Raw genomic sequence first — 13,223 nt, 5'->3', positions numbered from 1 at the left:
AAATGCAGAAAATTTTCAGCATTTAAAACAATAACAAAATACGGTTGTCCGTTTACTTTTTAGGTGTATTAAAATAACACGACTTTAGAAAAATGGCAAAAGAGACGGCCGAAATATTTAAAACAGTTTGGAAGCACACCTCTAGCTCAACCTCCATCTCAACCATGGCCAGTAGATGGCAGCAAAGTGCCCCTGTCGCCTATAAAGCCACCGCAGAATAAGTCGAGCCTCTCGCTCATCAGTTAGCGGCAGAGATGGCCGCCTATGGCTTGTTTCGCTCGTTTTCTTCCGGCTTTTCCACAGTTGCGCCTTTACTTACCCGCTCAGCGCTGTTCTCTCCTCTGAGACTGGCACCCACACCTTATTATGGGAGAACAATAGCTTCTTCGAGCCGATTATCAGCAGGTATTTGGTCCTGAATGTGTTTAGAGTAGCATGTTAGCCTGCAGTCTTCATGGCAGCAGGAGGAGGAAAAGGGCATGGTAGAATGTCAGCTCTGCGACATGTGTGGTTATCACATCCACCAAAGACTACAGAGTCTGTTTTATCTTGCAGCACTTAAATTCACAGACAAGCACGAATGGGTTCGAGTAGAAGATAACGGAACAGGTACAGTCGGCATCAGCAGCTTTGCACAAGTAAGTTTCCAACCTGTAGACACACACTCTCACATGCACTGAAGTAAATGATATCACAGTGACCTTTGACCTTGTTTTCGATCACTTACAGGAGGCTTTGGGAGATGTAGTTTACTGTGGACTACCAGAGGTGGGAACACAGCTTGCCCAGCAGGGTATGGAGTTTCCTACATGGGTTTAGCCTAGTTATATCAGCATTTGTAAACAGTGGGAAGCTTTAACAGTGAAGCTTCTGATTGTTTGATTGGCAGTCGTCGTTATTTTTCAGCATCACGTTACTGCGTTATTAAGAGGAGCAGCCAAATGCTAAAATAGATCATTTTCTGTTAGGGGATGATTTTTCTAGCGAGTTGCTAAAAAACAAACTACCTAGTTTAAAAAGGTTTTGTAAAGAGTTTAGTTTAGCTAAAATCTGAAATATATCAACGGCCTAAAGTGGTAGAGCTGGATATGTGAAGTCCTTAAAAACTTTAAATTTGTTAGTTTAAGTAGAATCGGAAATGTATGTTTCAAATAGAAGCATGTATCTTTAAATCATTTATATACAGTGTATCTATATAATTTTGAATCTGAGTAAAAAAATGTATTCATGATTAGTTACATTTTTTATTTTGTATTTACATTCTTGACATGCATATCAATACAGATTTGTTTTATTTAATGTAATTTAAAACAGTTTTATTTGAGCTAGAGCATATGAATTGAATTAATGACTTATCTGTTGGATTGTGGCATTTTGACCTTCGATACTGGAAACGTGACCTCGTATACTGGTGATCCAGCCATGGACTTATGGTTGAAATGGAAAACCTTTTATGACACCTGGTTTCGTTCCTAGCATCCAGAGTCAGACATTGAGGCAGGTTTTATGTTCGAATTTCACATTGTAGATATATACTGCATCAGTGTTAAATGCTGTGTTTCAATGAAATCAATGTCCACAGTAAATCAGCACCAACATTCTACTACAGCTGAACCGGCCACACTGTCTGCATGGCAAATACATATTCGTCATGTTTTTGCTTACTGTCTTAGCTCTAGTTGGGCATACATCGATGTCAACATCCAATCACAGGGATTTGAAGGCAAAATATTACTAATATGCAGAGATAATATTTTAAAAATAAAACTATCGATTGAAGTATACACTTTGTCTCACAGATGAGTTTGGAGCTCTGGAAAGTGTCAAGGCAGCCAGTGAGCTTTACTCCCCTTTGACCGGAGAAGTTGTAGAGGTCAACTCGCTGCTGGCCGACAACCCTGGTTTGGTCAACAAGTCCTGCTACAAAGATGGTGAGAACGCTCTCAGACTATTACTGCCCTTCAATTTAGTTGGCTCCATTAGCTCTGTGAAAAGGGAGATTAAACAAATAGCTAAAATTGGTTTATAGTAGGTCTATGAACTTGAAAAACCTCTTCTGTTCATTGAAAAAAATATAGTAGATGTTCAGTTGTACAGTTTTCCTAGTATTTACCCTTTCTTCTTTTTTTTTAATACAGTATGTATTATTCCTAAAATGTTACCCATTCATTGCTGTGAAATAAGCTATTCCAAACACAAGAGCATTTGGTTAAAATATAACACTGGTGGAAATAAACAACAAAGATTGGTGGAAATATGTCATCTGAACAGATGAGCCTCCACACCTTTCAATAATTCAATGACTGTTCCTGATTTTTATTACTTTCTACATTTTAGATACATAGCAATGACATCAAAACTATGAAGCAAAGTATATAATATGATGTGCCTATTAAAAAGTTGTGAAATAACTCAAAGCAACTTTCATATTTTAGATTTTCCAAAATAGCTCTGTTTTAGTTTTGATTAGTGCTTTGCCCAGAATTCAACATGAAACTCATTCCTTCAGTGAGCTTCTTGGTTATCCAACAGCGTTGAAGGAGATCCCAAAGGTAGTAATAAAGATAAAGACAGACCATTGAGTGAGGGGCGGTGTCCAGGTTGGTTTTTACTAAATATTGTTTTTTTTAAGAGGCTACAGGATTCTGTTTTTGGACATTAGGGGGCAGTGTTGTACAAGCATATAATTTTACTAAAAATAAAAAACAAAACCTTTGCTGGTCTAAAAAGTTCATTTTTGTACTCATAAGTCTAAATTAACCCAGTTTCACGTACAAATCATACTGTACATTGCTGTAAATCTCAAACAATATTTATTGATCTTATTGGGAAATGCAGAAACAAAACATCTTCTGCCTTTTAAACAAATTGATCCATCCTTATACCTAACATGTTATCCCAAACTGAAACTGTGCAGGCTCTGATCTGTTGAGATCGCAGCAACCCATGTGTTCAGGAAGGATTTCTTGAGTTCTCTTGCTCTTTTGAACTGTATGTTTGGGTCAGTTTTCATGCAGCATTAAAGCACTTGAGTGGCTGCTTTACTGTTTTGCATGATGAAGAAATATTTCATTGAGCTGGATAACAACTCTGTAACTTGTTCATTCTTAAATCACATCTTTCCCCGATTTCCTTTTAGGTTGGCTGATGAAGATGACTATTGTAAACCCTGCTGAGCTTGACGCTCTGATGGATGAGACGGCATATGAGAGATATATCCGCTCCATCGAGGACTAGCCCGAGATTGTTTAACAATTTCTATGCTCCTGCTTTATTTCCAACACCACTGGCAGGAAGATGCACTTGATGTGCCTCTGAGTTCCAACCTAGTGCTTAGCATCCAGCAGCCAATCTTTACAGCTCTGTGCTGCTGATCTGCCTGGGCCGTAGAAATGCAAACTTTAGAAAGTTTTGACTTACTGAAAACGACTGACTTTAGGGGACCCGTCAGTCTGCACCGACTAAACAACCTGACTTCTTACAACTTCAAAATCTTTAAACACGACACATGAATCCAAGCCAGTAGAAAAGCTTCCAAGAATTTCAATCAAACCTGAAATTCTTCTCTAGTATACGTAGACTTAAAAAGCACTTTGCTCTTTATGGTATTGTTAATCAGGTTTGTCTACACTGTGGATATGGGGCCTGTGTAAAGAGAAATAAACATTTCCTTACATGTTCAGTTTGTGCAAAATTTATTTCCCTTCTTACAGACTGTATGTTATAGATAAAATAATTAGTTTATAGTTTATATATATATACAGTATATTCATTTGTCATTGTGGCTTCAATACTCATTATATCCAGACTTCAACATCAAATTATAACAAGCATACATATATAAAACCAATTCTTCCTGTGATTTCACTAGAAAGAGGAAAAAATACTAAATGTATCTCAAACTTTGTCCCATAACTGCGTCCTAGGCTTTGCCATCTTTATTTAGTGCAAAGTTACCATTTGTTTATCAAACGATGTCAAAAGCTTTCAATATATCACACAGCACTGTTCACCTTCCTGGCATAACATCAAACTACCAGTACATGGCCAGCATTAATCAGAGAAGCAACAAAGAGGGCCATGGTAACTTTGGAAGAGCAGCAGCGATTCTTAACTCCGGTGGGGACATGGTTGTGCATTCCAAAAATATGGCCTTTATGGAAGAATGGTGAAAAGAAAGCCAGGCAGCAGGTGGAAGAAGGTGATGTGACCAAACCTGAACTTTGGTCAATATGAACAATGTTATGTGTGGTGGACAGTGTACATCACTCTCAACACACCATCCTCGGGGTGGAAAATGGTGGCGGGAGCTTCATACTATGGGTGCAGTGACTGAGAAGCTGGTTAGAATTGGTGGGAAAGTGAGTGCTAGTCCTGGAAGAAAACCTGTCGGAGGCTACAATAGACTTCAGTGTGGGCGGAGGTGTACCAGAACAATAAGTCTAAATATACAGCAAGAACTGCAGTGGAATGGATTAGATCACAGCATATTCATATGTTAAAATGGGCTAGTCAAAGTCCAACCCTAAATCCAATTAAGAATCTGGCAACCTAAACATTCATGTTCACTTATTTTACAAGGAGCTCAAATCTCAGTCTCTTAATATGCAAAGCTTTCCACAAATTACATGTTGAGCTTTAAATGGTTCTAAAAAGTTTTGATTCAGAGGGATGAAGAACAATCCACAACACCTCAGATATTTATTCCTGAAATATTTCTAAAACTATGCATCATTTTCCTTTCACCTTATGATTAATGCACTACTTTGTGCTGATGTATCACAAAATTCCAATAAAGTACTGTGAACTTTGTGGTTTTAATGTGAAAAAAGTTTTATCAGTATGAATTCTTTTGCAAGGTGCTGTAAATTCAGGATTTTGGAGTAGAATAAGTAGAGCTACTGCTGTCTCAGCAGATAATATTTCTCCAACATGTTTGTGTGAATACAGACTGACGGAAGCTCTTAACATGAGATACATCTGGAGATACCTGTTCACTATTAAAATAAACCACCCAATAAACCTTTTAAAAACCAAACAAAGTAAACTAAATCTCTAGGTTACAGTGTTTAAACATGTTACAATCTTAGAACTTTGATCCTTTATGTTTTTTCTTGCTGATCTCTGGTTCAGCGCATTGAAGTGAAGGCACCACTAGGTACAATAGAGAATTTGTCCTTGGCTGTTGGAGTCCTTCTGACCCTTCTGCGGGGGGAAGGAGACGGATGGAGCCCCTCCATTCTGCGATAATCCTTTTCTAGCCTCTCCTGTCTCTGTGTTCCCTCGTACATCACACTAGCCGTAAAGTCTCTCTCATTAAGGAAGGCGATGGTCTCGTCCCTCTTGCGGCTCACGTATCCTTTTAGGACAGCGTTGTAAGGGTTTGACGCTGCGTCTGCATCTGGGTCTTCTAGCTGGTGTTTGAATTCCATGCGGGTGATAACTGGCAGCAGGAACTGTTTTTCTTCTGTCAACACAACCCCGTCCCAATGGGACAAACCCAGTGCCTCAGACACCAGGCGTCTGGGCAAAGGTACCAAGTCACAGCCTGAGCGCTTGTCAACATACTGTGGAAACTGCTTGCGCACCAGAGCTACATCTTGTAGAGATTTGCTCCTCCGCTCCTCTAAATCGGTAACTATTCGTTCAGGATACGTCTGGCCCAACACCACACCTAAACAGGCAACAGATGTGCAGTAAATGTGAAGGTGAGTTAGGGCTCCTGAATCAGAAGTTGCTGAACCTGAAAACTTTTAATATATTCCTCACCTGTTCTCCGAAGCATGGATGCAGGACATTTCCAGGGTTTGTGAATGAGCTCATCTGGCAAATCTGCAAGCTCGGGACACCATTCCCTGACATAGCTGCCATACGGGTCACAGGTCATCGCTGCATCAACTGGATGCATGACAAAGTTCCAGTGATCCAGGCCGCACATGCCGCCATTCTGCCACATCATAGCATCTATAGCAACATCTGCATCCACCAGGGTGTCCTAAGGATGAATTAATATTTGATACAGTTTAGTAAGTCTTAGACTATCTGCAGCTGTAAGAAGTGGCAGTTCTTGTATGATTGGAGAGTCCCTATTTCATCATAATGTTTTATAAAAATACACTGATTTTAGGTGCAAAGTTAGAAGGTACAAGTCAGGTACGAACTTCAGGGTCATCAGCTGTCTTTGGTGTATAAACAGCAATATTTTTTTGTTACTGTGTTTCCACCACTGGGGGAACTTGATCGGGATCTAACTGAGAGATCACTTCTGTGTGCAAGATTCTTACCTGGAACCAGCGATAGCCCTCTTGCCATGGCAGATGGAGATATGCAATAAGAAAAGATGCCACCACATGTCGCATGTAGTTGTTCATCCAGCCCGTCAGCCACAGCTGCCTCATGGCTGCGTCGACCAGAGGGTAGCCCGTTTTACCTTTCTGCCAAGCCTTCAGATGGCTGCGATCAATGCTCCAACGCAAAGCCTGCAAAAACCCGAAGATTAATAATTCTTTGTATTTAATACACAAGTCATGCCTTGGCCCAGTTTGATAATGTGCTAAAACAACAGTCTATCTTAACCTTGTATGGAGGTCTGAGGGATTCCCAAGGAAGGTCAGGAAACAGTGTCAGCTGCCAGTAAGCCAAATCCCTCCACGCCAGTTTGCGTTGGAACTTGGGAGGTCGACACCGTGCTCCTTTGGCATCCCACAGAAGCCAGCGTGGACTGAGCTGACCAACGTGCAGGTAGGGAGACAGGCAGCTGGTGTTCGGAGCATCTGCCCTGCCTGACTCTTTTTCATACCTATACACGCCTGATAATTGAGGAAATAATCAGCAGCTGTTTAATACATTTTCGAATAAAACTGCAATACAATTTATGTTCAAAGTGCACTGAGAGAGCTCACCATCATGGAGAAAGGCTTCCAGTCGGGCGTGTGCTCCATCTTCACTAATGTCCCAGGACTTGCGAATGTTTGCTGCCCAGTCAATCTGAATGCAACAATAAACAACAATGAAGGAGATAAACTACTCCTTGAGCTCCTTTACATTATGTCACATTATAGCTGCAAACCTCAATGTAGTACGTATATTTAAAGCAGTAGGAAAATGGTACAGGCTTTCCAATATTTTTCCACAAATAACATTATGAAATCTAGAAAGTGTGGTTTGCATTTGATTCAGCCCCCTTTACTTTAATACCCCTAAATAAACTCCAGTGCAACCAATTGCCTTAAGAATGGTAAATGGCGTGTACTTATATAAGCCTGGGGGCCCCAAAGTGCTTTGCACTACAATCAGTCATCCACCCATTCACAGTGGTAGGTTGCAATGTAGCCACAGCTGCCCTGCGGCAGACTGACAGAAGCAAGGCTGCCATACAATCGGCGCCACCGAGCCCTCTGAAAACCATCAGCAGGCAAGGCAGGTGAAGTGTCTTGCCACACAATCACTGAGACAGACAGAGCAGGGGTTTGAACCGGCAACCCCCCAGTTATAGGATGAACCCCTACCACCATCGCCACAGTCGCCCATGGAAGTCACTTAATAAATAGAGTCCACCAGTGTGTCTTTTAATCTCAGCATAAATCCAGCTGTTTTGTGATGGCTTCAGAGGTTTGTTAGAGAACATTAGTGACCAATTATCAGCATGGTGAACAGCAGACGTTTGAAGGACGGTTAGGATTTAAACTACATTTGCCAATCTTTAAAATATCTCAACAAGCAAGCACAGTTCAATTCATCATCTGAAAATGCAAATGGTATGGCACATCTGCAAAGCTCCCAAGACAGAGTGGCTGCGCAAGGAAAGCATTAATAAGAGAAGCAGCCGGGAGGCCCCTGGTAACTCTGGAGTGCTTAACAGGACAACAATAAGTCGTGGACTCCACACATCTCGCCATAATGGAAGACTGACAAGAAGACAGCCATTGTTGAAAGACAGTGGTGACAGGTTCTATTTGCAGTTTGCCACAAGCCATGCAGGAGGCACAGCAAACGTGTGTATGTGTAAAAATGCTCTAGTTGGATGAACTTTGTGGCCAACATGCAAAACCCTATGTGTGACAGAAAACTAACACTGCACATTATCCTAAACACATCATCATCATTGCCATGTTAAAACATGGTGGTGGTAACATCATGCTGTGGGAAATGGTCAGAGATGATGAAAAGATGGATGTGGCTAAACACAGTAATACTTAAGTGAAACCTGTTAAAGGTTGCAAAAGACTTAATAATAATCACCACAACCGAAACACTGAACATGCTGCCAGAGCTATAAGGGGAGGGTTAAGATCAACAGATGTTTATGTCTTGAAACGGTTCAGTCAAAGTTCAGACCTCAGCAAAAATGTCAGTCTCTAGGTGTGCAAAGCTAGTAGAGATATACTCTCAAACTTTTTCTGCAGAAAAAGGTGGTTCTAAATAATACTCGACTCAGAAAGGCTGAATTTAAATGCAAGCAACATTTTCCAGATTATTTTTGAAAAAAACAATAACATCATAATTGTTTTTGCACTTAACAGTTATGCACTCATTTGTGTTGGTCAATCACATAAAATCCCAGTAGAAAACACTGAATCTGCTCTTTATAACACGACCAAACGTAAAAAAGTACAAATACAAATATATTTAATATATTTAAATGAATTGTTAACACGTTAGTTAGCCTTTGGTGACCTTTCCCATGTTCCCACTCACAATTGTGCCATCCTTCCTGCGTGGCATGAGTGCGAGGCCGAGTGCATTCAAAGGGACCCCTTGTGGCCAATGGGCAGGTGAGGGAAGAGACACTGGTGGGTCCAGGGGAACCCCTACAGCAGCCCCTGGGTTCTGTCTGCAGCAGCTCATGAAATGAGACACTGAACCTATTCCTATACATCACAGGGAAAAATAAGTACAGCCTCACAAAAATGTTCACATTTTATTTTACCGTTAAAAGCCAACAACTATTTTGTCATGACAAACCTCTGAGTCCCACACCCTCCGTGCTGACAGAAAAAGGATTTCTGAGACAGTACGAGTGAAACATCTTGCATTCAAAGCCTTCTTTCTGCAGGGATGAGAAGACCACATCATCCCTCTCCTTCAGCCATGGTTCATACAAAGCATTAGCCATCAAAGTTTGTGCCCCGGTCTCCTTTGCTAACACTTTCAGTGTTTGCAGAGAAGATCCAACCTCGTTCCCCTCTCCGCTGGCCTTGAGGAAGACGAGATGACTGCCGATCCTCTCCAGGGATGCACAAAAGCAAGACAAAGCCTGATGAAGCCAGTATTTACCTGTTTAATGACAGGATACCCGGTAAGTAAATATATTGGAGATTAAGATTTTATGAACATTTAGCTGTGTAAAAGTTTTCAGAACAATATTTTTTAGTCTTAGGGCAACTTACAAGCTCCCCCCATTGCCACAGTGACCCCTGGACCCTCCTCCTCTTCAGGACTCCAAATAAAGACAGGGATGACAGGTGCACCTAGCTCCAGAGATCTGATGAGAGCAGGGTTGTCACAAAGTCTAAGATCTCTCCTGAACCAAAGTAAAACAGGTGGTGGTGCTGATGGAGAACGGGTTAAACCTACAATCTGTTGTATAGCCGCTTTTCGCCGCTGCCGCCTATTTTTAGGATGTCTTGGTTTCACTGATAAATTCACATCTCCTTCCTTCATGTTTTGCTCACATATAGGTGCTGTGTTTGGAATGGTAAACGAGGCAGATGATACTGGAACATAAAGAGTCTGACTTGTTCCAAGTGATTGGTTATCACCACTTTCAATATGCAAACTTTTATGAGCCTCTGCCTCTGGGAAGGTTTCCTTACTTCTGGATCTTGACTGTGCTGGGAGGTCGTTTTTTCCTCTGCCAGGTGCATCTTCTTGTTGGGTGCAATTTTTTCCCTGAGACTTTGGTTTTGAATTAAGAAGAACACTGCTTTGATTGTCTCTGACTCCAGGCTGGTGGGGCAGTTGGTTAGGGGTTGACGTCTGGTGATCTTCCATTTCCAGAAGAGAGAGAGCCAAAGCAAGTTCCAGCTCACTGTCCTAAGTCCAGAAAAATGATAGAAAATTACAATTTTCTAAGTTACCACTTCTTCATTTTTCTAAACAAAATGGGTTTTTCTTTAAATTGGAAAGTAAGTTTTCAACTATAATTGCATTAAGGAGGATCTGCGCTACCAAACAAACAACTAATTCAAATCGTGGCAGAAGGTTTATAAAGCCTGAGATGTTTTATGTTCTTTATAAAGGCCTACAAACACTGTACCTTATTTAAGCAAGTTCAAAATGTTGATCGTTGCACAAACAGACATTTTTGCTCTCAGAACCAAATGATGTTTAGATTCTGTTCTGCCAAAAACATCTTAAAAACTTTGATAGCAGCTGCTCCCACAAAAAAGAAAGATATCATCATGATACACACAAAAATAGGTAACGTGTGTATAATTATGTTTTTGATGAGCTGCTAAATTTATTAGATAGACCAACAGCGTATAACTGTTGAGTGGGGGAAAAAAACGCAGGTGTTTTCAGAATTTGCTACAAATAAAAATCTGAGGATTCCATAAGTGTTATTTCACCCCTTTTTACCATGATAGCCCTAAATAAAGAGAGGCTATAGTAAATGGAGGTAAACTGTTGTGTAATTTAACCTCATTATAAATTCAGCTGCTCTGTGACAGCCTCAGAGGATTGTTTGAGAACATTAGAGAGCTTTTTGCATCACGAAAACCAAGGAACACTTCAGACAGGTCAGGGATGAAGTGGCGAAGTTAAAGCAGAACTTAAAAAAAAACAATACTACAATCTGAACAGTTGCACAACTGCAAATGCAAACCTATCAGGACAGAAAAGGCACATGATAACTCTGCATGAGCTTCAGCTCATGATCCACAGCTCATGCAGGACAATCTGAATCAACCCTGGTAGAAGAACATACCATGAAACAGGTTCTGAAAAATACTTACTGGTGGGGGCTGAATGCAAAGGCACACCACAATTTTCAGATTTTCATTTATAAACCCACATTGAAAGTTTAAAATAATGTATAATTTTCTTTCTACTTCCATTATTCATTACTTTGTGTTGAAGTACAAAATACTGTAATGATGAATTAATGGTAGGTGTTCATTAAATCCGTTCCTTAATTTTGGTTGACCGCAAAGAATGTCGGGACGCATCTGGTGCTGAGGGGGCTCTAACCTAACGTCCCAATACGTTGAGGTTTGTGGTTGTAACGTGAGAAAATATGAAACTTATGCGGCTGTACAGGTGTTCATAACCAAAGCCTTAGTTAGTGTTCATTCTTTTAACCCAAATTTTACTATAGTTACCTGCCTTTAAAGTGAAGATATAATTAATAAAGTGGTATTTTACCTCGCTGACCTGTGAGAAATATTCCTGGTAGAGGGAGCTGAGGACGGAGTACAACCGGGTGTTGGCGGTGGACAGCGGCTTGATGATGGACAGAAACTGTGTGCGGGTCTCTTGGTGCCCCAGGACGGACACGCACTTCGCGAAGAAGCCCTCCGGATCTTCCCGACTCACCAGCACTTCCCTTAACATCTGTCTCACCGTAGCTTGGTTACCGTCAGCTGAGGGAGACATCCTAAATGTAAAAAGTATTAGTAAACTATAAGTAAAAGTTTATTATAATAAATTGTTAAAGGCGAACATTACGTTCTCAGCCACCCCAACCGGTTACCAAACACCAGCTGACTTACCTAGTTACAAAACCCATGTTTTATAATCGTTGTAATAAGTCAACCTCTCCAGTAGGGGGAGCAAAAACGTAACGAAAAGCGGACAGAAATAGACAAATGAGTCTGCTTTGCTGGTTTTAATTATGTGAATAACAGCTGGGATTCCTTGTTTACATTTCATTAATTAGATAGAAGGTAGAGCCGCATAGATTAATTCATGCTTTAGAAATGTCAGTGTCTGCAGCATATATGAGACTTCCTTTGTGCTTCAGCCTTTTATCAAAGGTAAAACTACTTAATTTAACAAATTAGGCAGAAGGTTCATCTGGGGGCTCCAGAAACCGAAACCGAATGAAACACAGAGCTGATGAAAGTAAAGGTGGTGTGAGGTCATCTGCTTTGTATTTTATTTTATTATTTTGCGAAGCTTTCATCTTGACAACAATCTGTTCCTTTTTCAATATGCACCCTGTGATGAGAGAGCAAGAAAAAAAAAAAAAAAAAAACACGAAGCCAGGAGACAGTGTACCCAGCAGTGAATTTTTAATCATGTTCTGTATTCCCTGCTGTTTAAGGGTCGCTGAGTAATTGATTTTTCTAATGAGACAACGTGCAAATTTTGAACATACGCAGCAGGGGATGGTGCTTTGCAACACTTGTGGACCAAATGGTAAAAAACAATGCATGGATTAGATGATAAACACTATCAGAAATTGACCTCAGACTTCAACACCAAGGCCCTGCTGTATTTTTTTTTTTTTACTTCTTCATGAAGAGTAGTGACGAGAGCTCTGGTATGTGAGGAAGGCAATCCAGAAAGAGAAGAAGAAGGGAAAGAGATTGAGAGAGAGGGAGAATCAATAGTGTTTAGACAGAGAAGTGGAGTCTAAGTGTGTGATCAATAGAGAGTAGAGAGGAGAGATTAGCTGCTTTTCTCCCTCAAACTAACACTGACAAATTGGTGAATTGGTGTATCGGCCCTTGGGCTAAACGGATTGACCTGCTGTTTCCATGTTCCACCGTGTACTGTCAATAAAGATCTGTGTTCGTCGCAACTCTCAATGAAGAGAGTGAATAAAGCACCAGAGAAAAAGAAAAGGCAAATGGAGAGAAGGAAACAAAATGTAGGAAGTGCAAACCCCATGTAAGGCTGGAATGCTCACAAAATGTCTTCACCTTTGTCTCATTAACACACATGTGCATCCACATGTGCATCCTTCTGCACACTGTTATAAAACCATAATAACATCTCCAGGAAAATTAATGGAAAGACAGATTAAAAACTAAGTGAGGAGAAACGGGGCAGTGGTGTAGCTATTTGCAACTCATAAATCATCCTGACACACCCACGCGCATGTTGACACACACGTATACACACACACACACACACACACGTACTGTAATTAACCACAGGCTATTTACTCTCTCCTGCTGTAAATTAGACATGCAGACACAGTTATTACATTAGGGGAATCTGCCATGCAGAATGCTAACAGGAAGAGCAGGGTGGGGGACACACATGCACACAAC

At 40.7% G+C, this 13,223-nt stretch overlaps 2 protein-coding genes across 5 annotated transcripts; one reads left to right on the top strand and one right to left on the bottom strand.

The window, feature by feature from the left end:
* Nucleotides 1–223: 223 nt before the first annotated feature.
* LOC124860154 (glycine cleavage system H protein, mitochondrial-like) lies at nucleotides 224–3,682 on the top strand. Its single transcript, XM_047353175.1, has 5 exons — nucleotides 224–405; nucleotides 556–638; nucleotides 730–793; nucleotides 1,800–1,931; nucleotides 3,140–3,682. The coding sequence occupies exons 1-5, from the start codon at nucleotides 255–257 to the stop codon at nucleotides 3,235–3,237; spliced, it is 528 nt and encodes a 175-aa protein (XP_047209131.1). The 5' UTR covers nucleotides 224–254; the 3' UTR covers nucleotides 3,238–3,682.
* On the bottom strand, nucleotides 3,679–11,699 carry si:ch1073-390k14.1 (deoxyribodipyrimidine photo-lyase). Of its 4 annotated transcripts, XM_047353128.1 has the most exons (10): nucleotides 11,368–11,699; nucleotides 9,390–10,035; nucleotides 9,176–9,276; nucleotides 8,965–9,049; nucleotides 8,698–8,870; nucleotides 6,903–6,987; nucleotides 6,577–6,809; nucleotides 6,285–6,479; nucleotides 5,770–5,995; nucleotides 3,679–5,674 (listed from the first exon to the last, which is right to left on the bottom strand). In XM_047353128.1, the coding sequence occupies exons 1-10, from the start codon at nucleotides 11,596–11,598 to the stop codon at nucleotides 5,130–5,132; spliced, it is 2,520 nt and encodes an 839-aa protein (XP_047209084.1). In that variant the 5' UTR covers nucleotides 11,599–11,699; the 3' UTR covers nucleotides 3,679–5,129. The 4 variants fall into 4 exon arrangements, with proteins under 4 accessions (XP_047209084.1, XP_047209068.1, XP_047209077.1 ...); XM_047353112.1 differs by having other exon boundaries at nucleotides 8,965–9,276; XM_047353121.1 differs by having other exon boundaries at nucleotides 8,965–9,276; nucleotides 11,377–11,699.
* Between the last annotated feature and the right edge of the window lie 1,524 nt (nucleotides 11,700–13,223).

The sequence above is a fragment of the Girardinichthys multiradiatus genome, chromosome 2, assembly GCF_021462225.1.
Source record: "Girardinichthys multiradiatus isolate DD_20200921_A chromosome 2, DD_fGirMul_XY1, whole genome shotgun sequence".
NCBI lineage: Eukaryota > Metazoa > Chordata > Actinopteri > Cyprinodontiformes > Goodeidae > Girardinichthys > Girardinichthys multiradiatus.
This window is presented reverse-complemented; position numbering and strand designations above follow the sequence as displayed.

Bases quoted from the DNA above. Each gene is read 5' to 3' on its own strand.
- si:ch1073-390k14.1 (XM_047353112.1), bottom strand. From the start codon at position 11,598: ATGTCTCCCTCAGCTGACGGTAACCAAGCTACGGTGAGACAGATGTTA. The intron at 8,871-8,964 runs GTTTGTCATGAC...TGTGATGTATAG, and splicing joins GGAGGGTGTGGGACTCAGAG to GAATAGGTTCAGTGTCTCAT. The intron at 6,810-6,902 runs GTGAGCTCTCTC...CTCAATTATCAG, and splicing joins GGAAGCCTTTCTCCATGATG to GCGTGTATAGGTATGAAAAA.
- LOC124860154 (XM_047353175.1), top strand. From the start codon at position 255: ATGGCCGCCTATGGCTTGTTTCGCTCGTTTTCTTCCGGCTTTTCCACA. The intron at 406-555 runs GTATTTGGTCCT...TTTATCTTGCAG, and splicing joins TTCGAGCCGATTATCAGCAG to CACTTAAATTCACAGACAAG. The intron at 1,932-3,139 runs GTGAGAACGCTC...ATTTCCTTTTAG, and splicing joins CAAGTCCTGCTACAAAGATG to GTTGGCTGATGAAGATGACT.